This window comes from Cydia pomonella, chromosome 18, assembly GCF_033807575.1.
Source record: "Cydia pomonella isolate Wapato2018A chromosome 18, ilCydPomo1, whole genome shotgun sequence".
Taxonomy (NCBI): Eukaryota; Metazoa; Arthropoda; class Insecta; order Lepidoptera; family Tortricidae; genus Cydia; species Cydia pomonella.
In genome coordinates, this window is record NC_084720.1 from 201,719 (window position 1) to 216,829 (window position 15,111).

Sequence of the window (15,111 nt, forward strand, 5' to 3'; positions counted from 1 at the left end):
TTCACTCCAACACATATTATTGATATTAGGTATACTACTGTCTCCAACACACACACATTCAAATGCGAGCGGCAGAAAATACTCTGTTTAGCAGGCGCAGACGGGAATTGGAATTTGTCTCAAGCGTTACATTCGGGCTAGAATAGAAGCATAAGACCCCGAATCGACTTCATAAATATCAAATTCAAAAATTTATTCTGAAAGTAGGCCTCAAGGGCTCTTTTGGTGTAAAACATATGTACAGTCAGCTGCAGAGAGAGGTGTCTATGCAGGGGGGTACGTGTTTCCTGCTCATCTTTCATTCCGCGGTAAGTCGCAGAACCCACGTAGCGGCGAGGTACCGCTCCGCCTCGTGAAATTTTTGTATTGCGATGTAGATAAACCGCCTCGACCGGGCCCACGGCGCCGCGGCGTGGGCGGTTAGGTACACTAAAATGTGGTATGGTTTTCATTTAATTTTATTTAGGTACACCCGCCATTCTGACTCGCGGTTTACTTTATATACCTGCACCACCGTTATAAAAGCTTATCGCCACCACAGAATAACTAAAGCAAAAATAACTAAACGGCGGAGCAAGTGCCACGGCCCTATCCCTTGGTGGTCAACTGGGCCCGCAGAGCACTGAGCCCATACGTGGGTTCTGCGCTCTAACCCTTTGCAGAGATTAGCTAGCAATTACACGAGGGCCTGTTTGCCCTTCGTGCCCATTCAACTGTCTATCACGTCACAATGTAATCACGTGTGTAGTGGTTTCAAAGTGAGTGGATGTCAAGTTTTTTGTAGATATACTAGATGTGAAATTAATTACATATCTTCAGTTTCAATTTAGTTAACCCTTTTCCAGGCCGCACTAATCTAAAAGGTTTTCCCAAAAATATATTCCAATTAATCCAGCGAAAGTAATCTAATTTGAACCTTAAATCGGAATGCTAAAGTTGCAATTCTAATGACGCATATGTGTAGTGGATGAATCGTGCTATGCCTGGAAAAGGGTTAAATACAAAACGTAGTCCTCCAGCTCCTTGGTGATATCAGTGATATGTAAATTTAATCAAAATCTGTGTCGCAGTAAAATTCAACCGTAACAAGACTATTTGAGTCCATATATTGGGTCATATAATATGAATATGACTCAAAATCTAGGGTAAGTCTAGGTAGGTTAGGTATGTGAGTGAAATAAGAGAAAAAGTAGATGAAGTATTTTATTGTTTAATCTTCTTCCTCGTCGTTGGCGGCGCCGCCGGCCTGGCCCTTGCGCAGGTTCTTCCTCTTGACGCGGCCCGGGCGGCCGCCGCCGAACGGCGACTTGAGCGAGAAGTCGATGTGCTTGCCGGAGTCCAGGCGCACGATGAACGACGGGATGTTCACCACCTGCTTGCGCACGCTGCGGAACAACAAGCGTATCGTCAAGGTTGGGGGTGCACACAGAACAAGCCGCCGCCGCCGCCGCCTCGAGAGGAAGTTGCCACGTGAAGCCGTTTGATTCTGAGGATGTGCCTCAACCTAAGCATATTGTTTTTATAGAAGTCTGTATGGTAACTGGAGTGGATCCTAATAAAACCTAGTCTTCATCCTGGAGGACAATTAAAACGTATAATTTGACATCAAAACGCCGTCATTTTGTTTGTTATATCATTCACGCGTACATGAACTGGCGAATGATAACGAGACGCACGGGAGAATTATTACAAAATATCAAAATGGTTTGAATTGGTCTCCAGGATTGGACAGTCGGACAGCATTCATAGTTTTAACATTAGGCTGCTCAACAGACCCCCAAAAGCTCTGCTAGAAAACCTAGACAATGCTAAGTAAAAACTATCGTGAATTCGGGTATTACAATCTAAATAATTATAATTAATAAATAAATATATTACAGGTATCTTACACAGATCAACCTAGCCCCAAACTAAACAAAGCTACTTGTACTACGGTATTAGGCGATGATACACACATACATACTCATATAGATAAATACATACTTATATACATAGAAAACACCCATGAGCCCATGACTTGGGAACAAATATTTTTATTCATCACACGAATAATGCCCTTACCAGGATTCGAACCCAGGACCATCGGCTACATAGGTCACTTACCCACTAGACCAGGTTGTTGGATTTCATAAAGTAATCTTTTACCAACCTTCCATTATTTTTGTGTGCAAAATAATAATTGATAAAGTAGTCATACATTACCTGCATAATGTCTACAAGAGACAACATTTCAAGACATTGAAATCAACACAAGGCTGACCAAGTGGTCTTCATGATAACAGTGTAAGTGCGGTTCAAGCCAAGCCTTCACAGCTCGGGCTACTCATTCACCTGTGTTATAATTCTTTTATGAGAAATTTATAACAAAACACTACAACAATATTTGTTAATGTGTATTGAAGAAATTAAATATGAAAAAAAAAAAGTTCCAAGGAATTGTGAAGTTGGTTAATAAAAACTAGTTTGCCGATTATGTCAAGCTCTCATACTTTCTTTGAAGTATGAATCCAAATGCAACAATTAATTTTTAAATGACCTTAAGCTAAGTCGAGTGATTTTGATCGCCCAGGCCCAGACTGCACGTGTTTGTAGCCACAAACCCTGCAAACGTAAATACTCAAACACCAGTGGAGACAATTGGAGTTGTGGTACACTTGGGAATCAAAACACCAGTGAGTGGCATTGCTTTTCCCTTTCAGGCACAATCCTCATAAAATATATGACATGTTGACACATAAATAATAGTAATTAAAATGAGCTAGCTAAATTTCACATCACATTTAGAGTTCTGGTTTGTGGCCACAAATTGTTGCAAACGCAAATACTATTTGTCTACGCTTGCATGATAATTCTTTGAAAAATTATGGTTTACAAAATTAATGACAACTAATAATTTTGATAAACTGAGATAATTACCGGATGTGTCTCTGCCTGATAAGAATGCGGGCATGATGGATGGACTTGGCGAGACCAGCCTTGAACACCTGGGTCTGCAGGCGGCGCTCCAAGAAGTCCTCAATCTTCAGACCGAGCACATAATCCAGCTTCATTTGCTTCTCATCCAGCACTCCGATGCGAACTAAACGCCGAAGGAGGGCATTGCCTGGCAATTATAAACTTATGTTAGTTTTTAGTGTGATGGGGGGCTTGAGATTCGGATGTAGTTAAGTCAGATATTTTTAAGGTATCAACAAAGGTTTGTCTGACAAGAGGTGTCATTATAATCATCATTGAGTCAATTTTAGTGCTTGAATACGTAATTAAGGTTAGTGGGATAGTGATTGCTCTCTCTCTATATTGAATTAACAAACTATGCCACATGCGTTTACTTCAAACAACAGGATCAACATAACGTGATATCTATGGAGCATCGAAAAATACAAATTTAATCTTACCTTCAAACAGCCTCTTAGGGTCCTTCTCCTCCAGGGTGAGTAGCTCACGGGCAGCCTTACGGATGCGCGCCAGCGTGTACTTGACCCTCCACACCTCACGCTTGTTCCTCAGTCCATACTCGCCGATGATCTTCAGCTCCTGGTCCAGGCGCGCCTTCTCGAAGGGACGCCGGGGCGTGACATAGGTCTTGGAGAAGACCGAAGGCACTCGGTTGTTCACCATGACGAGCTAGGAATGAACATTCAATATTGTTAATGCTAGGTTACATTTACATGTGCTATCATGGACCACATGTATTTTTTTTAAACATGATCAAGATGTAAACGAACAAGGTAGATATAGAAAGTAAAAGTAGCTACTTCTTTTTAGGGGGGGGGGTTTGGTACCCATGAACCGTTGCAAACGCAATATTCCGTTTCCGACTCCTGTGGTGAGTCGGAGTTGCTGGTACGCTTGGGAATCAATGTCCGTGGCGTTGCTATTGCCTCCTGGACGACATGATCGTCATAGAATAACGACATGTCAACTTAAAAGGCACAGAAATAGTCATCAAAAATCAACTTAGAACATCTAATTTATTCCCTTTTTGGGGGAGTTTGTAGCCACGAACCGTTGCAAACGCAATTACTCCGACAACGGCGAGCCGGAGCTGTGGTACGCTTGGGGATCAATGTTCGTGACGTTACTTTTGCCTTTATGTCCATACATGATCGTCAATAAATAGAATAACGACATGTTCTACTCAAAGGCCCACAGATAATTTTGAGGTTATGCCGCAGAAATCCATTTACATCACAGAAACGAGCAATCATTACAATAATTAGCGTGCATATTATGTAATACAAATAAGTTAGCAATTATTTTCATTACTTATTTCTAATTTTAAGTGAAAAAATATATAATATTCACCTCGCTCCGTCAGCACGGCTCGTCGATCAAAACAGAAAGAAAGTAATATTGGCTATGGCTGGCAGGGCAGGAACGTCAATGTCAAAATGTCAAGCAGTGTTACCAACTCGGATTTTGAAATAATACAAGACTTGTGTCTAGGATAGGGAGCGTGCATGAACTGTAGGAGGCAGCACAGGAGCCGTCAGATTTTTGGCGCGAGGCGTAAATGTGATGTTTTTTGTTCCGATGTAGCCCACAAGAAGGCAGAACCTACTATGCACAAGAAAACACGTGACGTGTACATGTGCATGTTTATGGTTCCGATTCAGGGCCACAAGATGGCAGACCCTCCAACGCGCACGGTCCCTATATTTATTATTATTATTTTATTTGATACACTAGCAGCTCTTGGAGCTGATGCGTGTATATCGCAGCACTTGTGTTTATTTAGCACTTTTTAATGTTCTAAAATGTGTATCTAGTCTATTTTTGAAAGAGTTCACTGACGGTGCACTAACAACAATTTCTGGTAGAGAGTTCCACACATTTACTACACGATTTGGCAAGAAGTGTTTCCTAGGGTTGCTAGCACATGGAGGTTTGACTAGTTTCTTAGAGTGTCCTCTTAACCTTACATTCTGGCTTGATATGTATAGGTCTTTAATATTTGGAACATTGTAGTGTCCAGACAAGACTTTGTATGTCTCAATAAGATCGGCTTGCTTCCTTCTGTCCTCCAATGTTGTAAGACCTAATTCCTGAAGCCGTTCTTCATATGGCTTGTCTTTCAGTGAAGCAACCATTTTAGTTGCTCTTCGCTGTACTTTTTCCAGCAAAGTGATGTCCTTTTTAAAGTAGGGGGACCATATCTGAAAAGCATACTCAAGTAAAGGACGGAGATACGACTTGTATATTCTAATAAATAGATCCTTAGTAATTACGCCGTACGTATTATATGCCGAAAATATGTTAACATTTTTAAAATATGGCATAATAACATGCTGACGTAAGAAACCCAATTTTCGACATTAGTATGTGCGTTTGGGGGCATTTTATTAATTTGCAGCTCTCGAATGTCACTATAAATCTAAAATTAGTGATTAAATTGTGTGCGTGTGTAACTGCGGACGCTAGATGGGATTAACACCAATAGGGTTGTTTCCAATTTTTTGAAACGCTTGTATTACGTTCTATATTAACTAAAAGTTGCCCTAAGATTCAACTTTTATACTAAATACGGCTTTAAATATGTTAAATTAACAAAATATATTTTGACAGATGCTTTCGCGCCCAAAACGCTCTTTGAAAATTGTGTAACGTCACAGTTTACGGTTTGAAACATTTTTTTTTTTCATAGATGGCTTTTACTCCTCGCTAATTTAGCAAGATGGATTCTGCCAATGTCGAGGTGTGGACTTTTGACTTATGTGAGCAGAGAATGTTCGGTTTAATTTTTATTTTTGTGGAAGGATAGACTGGGAACCTAAAACAAACAAATATTATGAACAACACAGACAAACACATGACATGACACATTCGACATAATACCAACATTAGAAAAAAGAGCGGAAAGCGGATGACAGATTGTTAAGGCAAGCAACATAGCGGATGAAATGGAGGAAAAAACATAGAAATTAAAATATATAGATAGATAGAAATATAGTAAGAGTAAAAATTAAAGTTTTATACCATGCTCCTGTATATACTTAATAAGAATAGAAGTTAGAGGCGGGTCCATTAGAGTGAGAAGTGAGTAGAAATTTATAGGTCGTGGAATATTTTCAGGTAGCACATCATACAAAGAGTAAATGAATCTCGGACAAGAAAAGAAAATGTGATCTACGGTGCCTTCGTCGAACCCGCATTCGCACAGTGAGGTATCCCGGACCCGTATCTTAGCAAGAAATACTGGCGTACAAACTGGCCCTAACGGGCCTGACGAGAGTTGTGACGTCAATAGAATCTTCAATGACGTTTCGAGTTTGGTCACGTGACGTGTGCCAAAGGTTTTTAAATTCAATATTTACAAAAATATGGTCATTACAGGTCCCCTAAAAGTAGTTTAACATGTTCTTATAATCCAAAAGAATTTATTGGGATACAATTCTGCCCTAAGATTTGGATGGAAACAACCCTATTGGATTTTTTTGCCTGATAAACCTCGCTTTGATTCGCAACTGTATTAAACGAATTGAATTCGATTGAATTTGATCATCCCGTCTGGAACTCTGGACTGACCCTAAGTTCAAAATATCAAAAACAAAGCCAAGTAAAATAAATTCATCACAGACCCGCAAAAAATATTATTTTATATACATGTATTCAAAAATACAAAAGTATCAAATGTTATATTACACACTACGCAAACCTTAAGTTCGAAATAATTGCCAGAGGCAAGACAAAAATCTGACAAAGATCTGGCATTTTTTATGCCAAGTTGGCAACACTGTTTTCAAGTCGAAAATGAATTGGGTTACAAGATTACAAAAATAATTTTCCCCAATAAATTAAATATATCGTAATACATTTTTAAAATATGGTGAGTTTGTTAAGATGCCCCGGCATAGACCAGAATGCAATGCAATAATTAAACCAAATGTATAAGTGCAGCCATATACGATTTTATATCCTGAACACCTTCTCTAGGTTACATTTTTGTGGTAAAAAATTAGACGTTTACCCATATTTGTTGAAATTCAAATGTTACTGGTAATACTAATGTCATAGACAAAGTTTTGTTTTTAAGACTTTGGAATTGAAATATGACTGCCAATTATTTGAATGAACTTTTTGAGTTTTTTTTTGGGTTGGGGTCGAGATCATACAGATTAATCTATTTCGCTGAGAAAAAGTTAACTCTAGGCGCGCACGAGCGACTTTTGTCTCCACAACTATTTTATCTATATTATTTTCCATGAGCCGTGGCAAAAATGCTGGGACAACGCGAGGAGGAAGAGAGAGAATTATTTTATCTCTATGCTGATAAATGTATTATTAGTAGCAAGTGTAATTGGTGTAAACCGTTCTTGTGAGTAAATAAATCTCTCATATTAAGTTTATAGGTACTTAATATGAAAGTGGGATAGAGACAAAAAAGTTGCGGAGATGAAACTTGCTCGTGCGGCCTAGATGTATGCACTGTACAAGTACAACCACATAAAAACAACACTCGTTATCGCCCAATGTCAGTCCAGTAGGGCTAATATGGTCGGCTCTTTATCATTTGTCACCATGTCTGTCACGTTCTAACAAGTATGTAAGTGCGAAAGTGACAGGCATAGTGACAGATGATAAAAATGCGACCATGATAACTAAAACGTAGTGATTATATGCTCTCTGATGATAACGCTGCAGGGGGGCTACCGCGAAAACTGAAATTCGTCAGGGTTGTTTCTAATTTTTCGAAACGCATGTATTACGTTCTATATTAAATAAAAATTGCCCTAAAATTCAACTTTTATACTAAAAACGGCTTTAAATATGTTAAATTAACAAAATATATTTTGACAGTTGCTTTCGCGCCCAAAACGCTCTTTGGAGGCACAGCTTGAAACCCTCGCAACGCTTAAGTTTCCACTTCTGGAACCACTCGCTACGCTCGTTTTTGGAATCTTTCGCTTGCTCGGGTATCAACATTAGCACGAGCGGTTACACAACAACTTTGCCTCCTTGTAAAATAAATTACAATTTTCTATAATTTCCAAAAATGTTCAATGTTTGATATTTTTCCACCATTTTTTACCATTTTAACTATTGTTAACGATGTGCTGATATTCCGTGAAAAGGGAAACGATTATCAAGCCCGATATCCTGACTGATTTCGGGAAGCATGGATGTAATTGGCGCTGCTTTCAATTTACTTACAAAGAAATACGATACGAATACGATAAATAGAAACCGTAAGCGCCAATTACATCCACACTATATCAGGCCCGAGAAAGAGTATTTTTCCTTTTCACCAAATCTACTCAAATACTTTGTTTCTAATTACCAAAAATGTTCAATGTTTAATATTTTTGCATATGAACATTTTTTTTTTTACATTTCAAATATTGTTAACGATGTGCTCCGTGAAACGGAAAACTATTATCAGGCCCGAAATCGGGAAGTGTGGCTGTAATTGGCGCATTAACAAGAAAACAACTAGACCGATGCCCTCAAGACCATACAAAGAAAAAAAAAAAAGAAAAAAAAATCTAGACCGATTTTGATTAATGAAGTATCCATAGGCCTCATACGAACGAACGCTTTTTTAACGCGCGTTAAAAAATTACCTTTATATTCATGTCACAAAAAAACCTAATCTAAGATGTTCAACGAATAAAGAGGAATAATATAACAAGTATAACTATTTATTGATAACATACATTAAACCATAAGAAGTTGCACAAAAAAGACTTAATACTTTTTATACTTAATAAATCCTTTATATTTCTTAGGGTTCAATCCATACGCTTTCAGGCGCTCATCAGACAAATTGCTGTAAGGATTATCCGATGCTTTGGATTGGTTTTGCTTTTTCTTCTTGAGTACATTTAAACCTTTCTTGTCTGATTTTTTTTCCAAATTGTTTACATTGGCATTGACTGATTTATTTTTCCTTTTCTTCTTTTTCTGTGGTACTGGATTATTACTTGCAGTATCTTCTAATTTTCGTTTTAAATGTTGTTTCTGTGTATTCTGTTCTGCATCTGATTTGTTTTTTCTGTTTTTTTTAGCTTTCCCAGAATGATTTTCATTAGCATTACCCCTTTCTGACTTGTCCAGTTTCTGGTTGTTTTGCTTGGATTCTAAGGTGACTGAAACACTATCAATATTGTTTTCAGAATTATTTTGCTCAGTTTTATGTTTCTTCTTCTGTTTCTTAAAATTATTCTCACTTTGTTCAGTCACATTACTAATATTAGTTTCATCCTGATTTGATTCAATGTCTTGTACATCATTGATTGAATTGCTATTATTTTTCTTTTTCTTCTTTTTGGGAACTGCATTATCATTTGCTATGTTACTAGGATTATTTTCCGTTTCTACATTGTCCTCCATATGTTTGTGTTTTTTCTTCTTTTTGCTGCTTTCAGTTGGCAAAGTGCCAGGATCATTAGTAATAAAATCATTGGGTTCTATTTCTTCTTGATTGTCATTATTTACACTATTTTTTTCTTTATTAGTGTTCTTTTTCTTCTTCTTCTTTTTTTTCTTAGCTGCTTCAATAGGAACAACTATTTCTGGTTCCCTGAAATATAAAGTATTAAAATACTTTTTAAATTTATAAGTATATGTTTTGAACTTTACTATTTGTTTCTGTTTACTTAGAGAGTTGTTTTTGTAAATAGATTTTTTAATGTCAACCTGTTTTTATTTGTAAGGGGAAAAGTATACTAAACCCTATTATTTTATACTCTCTCATAAATAGATGGATAACAAAACATAGCTTACTCAGGCAGATCCTTAAACAAGCTTGGCAAAATTTTCTTCTTAAGGTGCTTGTCAGCTGCCTTCTGCCGGTACACCTTGACTTCTCCCTTCTCTACATTAACTGGCTGGTGCTTCACAATCTTCTTCAGTGGCACCCACTGTGTTAGCTCCTTGTCATCTGCTAACAAGATCTGAAATGAAGAAAGTTTGAACATTAATAAAATCCTGTATTTTTACCATATTAATTGTTTTCCTATAAGATAATATTATTTGAATTCCATTTGTTATGTTTTTAGTGAGATCAGATTTGTCGTATTCTTAGTACACAAAATTTTCAATATCATGAATACCTGCAGAATTGTCGAAATTTAGTTCATCGGAAATGTAAAAAAAGTGTATTTTTTGGGGTATGATAATTTCCCATTTTATAGTTTTTATTTATATTATATTATATTATAGGACATTATTACACAAATTGACTAGACTAAGTCCCACAGTAAGCTCAATAAGGCTTGTGTTGAGGGTACTTAGACAATGATATATATAATATATAAATATTTATAAATACTTAAATACATAGAAAACACCCATGACTCAGGAACAAATATCCATGCTCATCACACGAATAAATGCCCTTACCAGGATTTGAACCCGGGACCATCAGCTTCATAGGCAGGGTCACTACCCACTAAGCCAAACCGGTCGTCAATAGTTATACACCATATAGTTATACCTCTTCAATAGTCAGCCCATAGTCGTTAGGCACCACCTCTCTGTACTTGAACCTGGTGGGCAAGTCCCCACCAATGACATCCTCGCAGTCCATCTTGTAGAACTCCTCCATGTACTGGGAATATGTTTTGTCGGCCACTGTTGGCACAAACTTAGGCTTTTCAGTTGTCAACAACTCTGCTAACTTGGATTTCTTCTTTCGGTTTCTACGTTTCTTTGTCATGTTTTGCTGCAATTCTTCTAGCAGGTTTAACCGGGCTTGCTTTGGGTCATAATCTGCATCCATGTTAAATTCGTCATCTTCACAATGCGGCTCATTTTCAGCTGTTTCCTCTTCTTCATACTTCTCCCAATTTTCTATCTCTAACTCTTCATCCAGGTCTGGGAACACAGGCTTCTCATTGTCCACTTCACCATAATATTCCTCATCAAATATCTCCTTCATTCTTCTGTCATGTTCATTAGGATCAAAGTCACTTTCCATATCTTCTTCCCTGAAAGCTAAATCTTGGTTTCCAGTTACCTCTTTAATTTTGGCAATTTTCTCTTGAATCTCTTTCAGCTTGAGAGCCTTCATTCTTGCAATTTCATCCATTTTCTTCTTCTTTTCCTCTTCCTTCCTCTCTCTGACTTCAGCCCTCTTCCTGGCGCGGCGGTCATCTTTGGGCCTAATGTAGTTCATGGTACGAGGAAATCTCTTCAAGTATTCTTCATCTGGTTCTTCAAAGCGAAAATTGTAGGCTCTCTCAAACTTACCCTGTTCCTCCACAATGGCTTCATCAGCTTCCAGGTCTGCGTCGTCACGAATCTTGTCACCTGCCTCGCCGGCATCCCCATCTTCTAGGTACTTCTTATTCAGGATGTAGTCTCTAAGGAATGCTTCCCCCTCATTCAACTTTGGGTCTGACCACAGTGCCTTTAGGGGAGCTAGATCCCTTTCTACAGGATTATTGATATGCTCAGCCTTACCTGTGAGGAAATCTTTTATTTTTTCCGTCTTATTTTCTGTTTCAGCAGGTTTCTCTGTTAATTTAACTTCAGCCGCCTTTTCCACTTTAAATATATTTCCATCATCATCATCGTCGTCACTGTCAGCAAAACTTAATGTTTTCACCTCTGGCTTCTTTTCTTCTTCTTTCTTTTCAGTATCGAAAAATTTGAAGTTAGGATCATAGATCCGAGGATCCTTTGTTTTTAAAAATGCTAGTGTTTTCAGGAATTGTGTTTCCGTTTCTTCTGATACTTCTGGCGGTTCGTCACTGTCGTCTTCACTATCTGAAGACAGTGAAGCGTCGGAATTCAACGCTTTAGGGCCGTACTTCTGCTCCAATTTGTGAAGCTCTTCTTTTTGACGCCACGAGTCGTATTTCTTAGCGTATTCATTCTCGGTTTTAAGTGTAACTTCCTCTTCGGAGTCTTCGTCAAATAATGCTTTTTTCGGCATGTTTACAATATATATTAACTCAGTTTACAACATTTTATAACCAATAAAATAAACTCATGTATAAATCCTGCATGCTAAACATGATTGTAAAAAAATGTCACATTGACGTTTACAGTTTTTAAGCTATTCCAGCTTTATTTAAAAACGCTCAATTCAGCATGATATTTGCTGTGGCAACATAATCATAACCATATCATAACCTATTTCGCTGTCGATGTCGATTGTTGAGTTGAGCTGCCGGTTTGGTGTTGTTTTCATTATCAATTAGCTCATTTAAATAAGAAAGCTAAGTTTTAAAGTGTTAAATGTGTGCTTTATAGTTCATTAAGTGCATTAAGCAATTTATAAATTATGACGACAAATCCGAGAAAGGGCACCGACCCGGGGCCCTTGGAGGAAAGTGATCAGCTTACAATTCGACCATTGTAAAATATCATGTTTATTTACCTATTTCTCATTTCATTGTTGTTTATATTAGTTGTTTGGCTTTAATTAAAGCGATATATGCCTTTGTTCAAATATTTATAACGTCAAAAGTGCCTAAATCTCTAATAATCGTGGCAATTTTAGGAACGTTTCTTAAACGTTTCATATGATTGTGAAGGAAAGAAGTTACCTTTTAGCAACTATAAAATGTCAATGATTTCAGGGGAGCCGGCCAGGAAGTTGGAAGATCATGTATTATGCTGGAATTTAAAGGAAAGAAAATTATGGTAAGATTAAAGAGACTTTTATTACTTCATTTGTTTTGACAAGTTTTGATATGCTTTCTTTATCTTATCAAGTTGGATTATAATTAAGTTACATTTCTATTTAAACTACATGTTTACGGTGAAGTAATGAATATTCAGGCTTGTAGCCTGGGGTTTTCTTGGCACCATATGTTTTACTACTCAACTACCAATCAAACAATACAAAAAGTAAGGTCAATGTGAAGAAGCCTGTCTATACCCCTTTAACGGGCAAGACTGAAAAAAGCCCCAATTCAAGCCTCATAGCAAATCTATAGTCCTGAAAATTGTGTACAAGAATAAAATACTAAAAGATGATGTACACTGGTATTTTTTGAGACCGTTGCCTTATAAAAGCATGCATGCATTTTTTTTTGGTTTTGTTTTATCTGTTTTATGTTAACCTGTTTATGTGCAATAAAGTGGCATACATACATACAAAAGGTTAAGGGAAGACTGTACTTGTGTTTGTGCACTTATTGAAGATCCGTGGAGCACTTGGGAGGATTTAACAACTGGAGACGCCTTGTTTGGAACTTTCTGTACAACGCAGTCTGCCAATTTTTGTGGGGAAGGGGCACACCAAATGTATGGCTATTTGTACATAACATAGAAATACCCATGTCAAATAAATGTCAGTCCATACAATCCATATGACCATTGGCCGAGGTTTTGGCGAGGGGTACACTCTTAAAGGCAACTCCAGTGGTCAAATCCTCCAATGTAGAGTGGAAAAAGTGAAGCCAATCAGAAGATTAGTCAGTCGTGTATAAATGTCTTGTCCCTATGAGGGTTGCCCCTGCAATACATTTTATATGCTGCTCTTTCCCATACCAACATTAATGAAACCTTTTTGTATGTGTTATTTTGTAGTTGGACTGTGGTATCCACCCGGGGCTATCAGGCATGGATGCTCTGCCATTTGTGGATCTGATAGAGGCAGATGAAGTTGACCTTCTTCTGATTTCACAGTAAGTTGTTAATTTTCATAAATTTAGGAGGAAATAGCTTCTTAAGGTTCCCACAATGCAGACCAATAGCCGGGTCCACACAGAGCGAGCATATCCTCGAGGTAACTTCCTCACGCACAAACCGGCCAATGTAGACGTGCCTAGGCCGAGGTGGCGCGTGCGTTTTCCTCGCCCGAGCGCACCGAGGCATGTCTACACTGGCTGATTTGTGTGTGAGGAAATTGCCTCGCGAGTATGCTCGCTCTGTGTGGATCCAGCTTATGATTAGAATCGTGTCATTCACGAAGATGCATGCCTTGACTAGTGATGTCATGTTATTAAAGGTTGGATTTGACAAATCTGTGCTTCATTGTGGATGACACGAACTATGTCTAACAAAACTGATTGAGATTCCAGAATTTAGTACTTAATGAAACAATGATTTATTTATTGATTATTTTTAGTTTCCACCTGGACCACAGTGGAGCCCTGCCATGGTTCCTCACTAAAACCTCGTTCAAAGGCCGAGTGTTCATGACGCACGCCACCAAGGCCATCTACCGCTGGCTCGTCTCTGACTACATCAAAGTCAGGTGGGTGTTGTTCATCAACTGTTGCACCATTATGGCGCAATTGTTTCATTCACATAAATGTTTTTCCTTGTAAATTTAAAATACGTAATACATGTATCACGAATAACGGACCAGCGTCGGACCAAAAATGTTACGTCATGGAAAGGGCCACTAGGAAAACGGGGTATAGGAAAACCTGTTACTAGATGGGAAGACGAAATAAAAAATATCGCTGGTCAAAACTGGATGCGAATAGCTCAAGATAGAGATAAGTGGAAAACTCCTTCTTGCTACATATTAAAATTCATTTTAAAATAATTTTAGAACTAACATTAAAAAACTATAAGCAAACTTAAGACTTAACTCTAAACAACAATGTTAAAATTTCGCAAGAAATAAAAGGCTATTTTATTGTATTTATAATACATATTTTTATTTTCTTTCCATTGAATTCTGTCCTTTTAAAATATTGAATGGATTTTAATTAAAGAAAGTACTGAATGGGTTTAATTAAACTACTGGATTTCAATGAACGAAGTAGCAGTATTAGCCTTTTTATTATGGCTAGAGTTATACCAAGCTAAGTTGGCAGCGATTTTAACAGCCGAGACTGCAAGTGTTATTTAAACGTCATAATTTCATAGAAGTTGGATGTTTAAAATAACACTTGCACAGCCTGGGTTATCAAATTGGGTGCCAACTTAGCTTGGTCTAACACTATAAAGTTAACATTCCCTCTGCAATGGGATCCTCTGTGTGTCCGTCGCTGCTTTGCTCATTCGTCGTGGATCCTGACTCCTGGGACGCGATGAGAACTTGCACGTAGCTGGATGTGCCCTACGCCAACCTGGATGACCCACGGCTTAACTGGAGAAGGTCCGTTGAATAGTTGGAGCTCGACTCGATGCCACAATCTTGCCTTCACGTAATTCAGAGGCTTTGTAAGGACCATGTAGAGTCCAAAATACATATATGGATTC

General features: G+C 37.9%; 3 protein-coding genes and 1 long non-coding RNA gene across 4 annotated transcripts in view; 2 read left to right on the plus strand and 2 right to left on the minus strand.

The window, feature by feature from the left end:
• Nucleotides 1-15,111, plus strand: part of LOC133527633 (uncharacterized) — a 110,520-nt gene that overhangs the window by 30,896 nt on the left and 64,513 nt on the right. The window lies entirely within an intron of this gene.
• Nucleotides 1,191-4,455, minus strand: LOC133528008 (small ribosomal subunit protein uS4). Its single transcript, XM_061865248.1, has 4 exons — nt 4,306-4,455; nt 3,396-3,624; nt 2,917-3,103; nt 1,191-1,385 (listed from the first exon to the last, which is right to left on the minus strand). The coding sequence occupies exons 2-4, from the start codon at nt 3,616-3,618 to the stop codon at nt 1,211-1,213; spliced, it is 585 nt and encodes a 194-aa protein (XP_061721232.1). The 5' UTR covers nt 3,619-3,624; nt 4,306-4,455; the 3' UTR covers nt 1,191-1,210.
• LOC133528007 (protein KRI1 homolog) lies at nt 8,624-11,971 on the minus strand. The gene is made up of 3 exons (XM_061865246.1): nt 10,436-11,971; nt 9,724-9,893; nt 8,624-9,520 (listed from the first exon to the last, which is right to left on the minus strand). The coding sequence occupies exons 1-3, from the start codon at nt 11,876-11,878 to the stop codon at nt 8,686-8,688; spliced, it is 2,448 nt and encodes an 815-aa protein (XP_061721230.1). The 5' UTR covers nt 11,879-11,971; the 3' UTR covers nt 8,624-8,685.
• LOC133527625 (cleavage and polyadenylation specificity factor 73) overlaps nt 12,095-15,111 on the plus strand; it is a 33,037-nt gene continuing 30,020 nt past the window's right edge. Inside the window, exons 1-4 of the mRNA XM_061864708.1 lie at nt 12,095-12,303; nt 12,528-12,591; nt 13,483-13,580; nt 14,024-14,152. Coding sequence (XP_061720692.1) covers nt 12,230-12,303; nt 12,528-12,591; nt 13,483-13,580; nt 14,024-14,152 — 365 coding nt within the window. The 5' untranslated portion in view covers nt 12,095-12,229. The remainder of the gene's footprint in view (nt 12,304-12,527; nt 12,592-13,482; nt 13,581-14,023; nt 14,153-15,111) is intronic.

What these genes read in the sequence shown, in the direction of transcription:
- LOC133528008 (XM_061865248.1), bottom strand. Translation starts at nt 3,618, where the DNA reads ATGGTGAACAACCGAGTGCCTTCGGTCTTCTCCAAGACCTATGTCACG. An exon ending in CCCTAAGAGGCTGTTTGAAG is followed by an intron (nt 3,104 to 3,395) that starts GTAAGATTAAAT and finishes TATAATTGCCAG; the next exon opens with GCAATGCCCTCCTTCGGCGT. An exon ending in ATCAGGCAGAGACACATCCG is followed by an intron (nt 1,386 to 2,916) that starts GTAATTATCTCA and finishes GTTGTTCCGCAG; the next exon opens with CGTGCGCAAGCAGGTGGTGA.
- LOC133528007 (XM_061865246.1), bottom strand. Translation starts at nt 11,878, where the DNA reads ATGCCGAAAAAAGCATTATTTGACGAAGACTCCGAAGAGGAAGTTACA. An exon ending in ATGGGCTGACTATTGAAGAG is followed by an intron (nt 9,894 to 10,435) that starts GTATAACTATAT and finishes TCTTCATTTCAG; the next exon opens with ATCTTGTTAGCAGATGACAA. An exon ending in TTGTTTAAGGATCTGCCTGA is followed by an intron (nt 9,521 to 9,723) that starts GTAAGCTATGTT and finishes TTTATATTTCAG; the next exon opens with GGAACCAGAAATAGTTGTTC.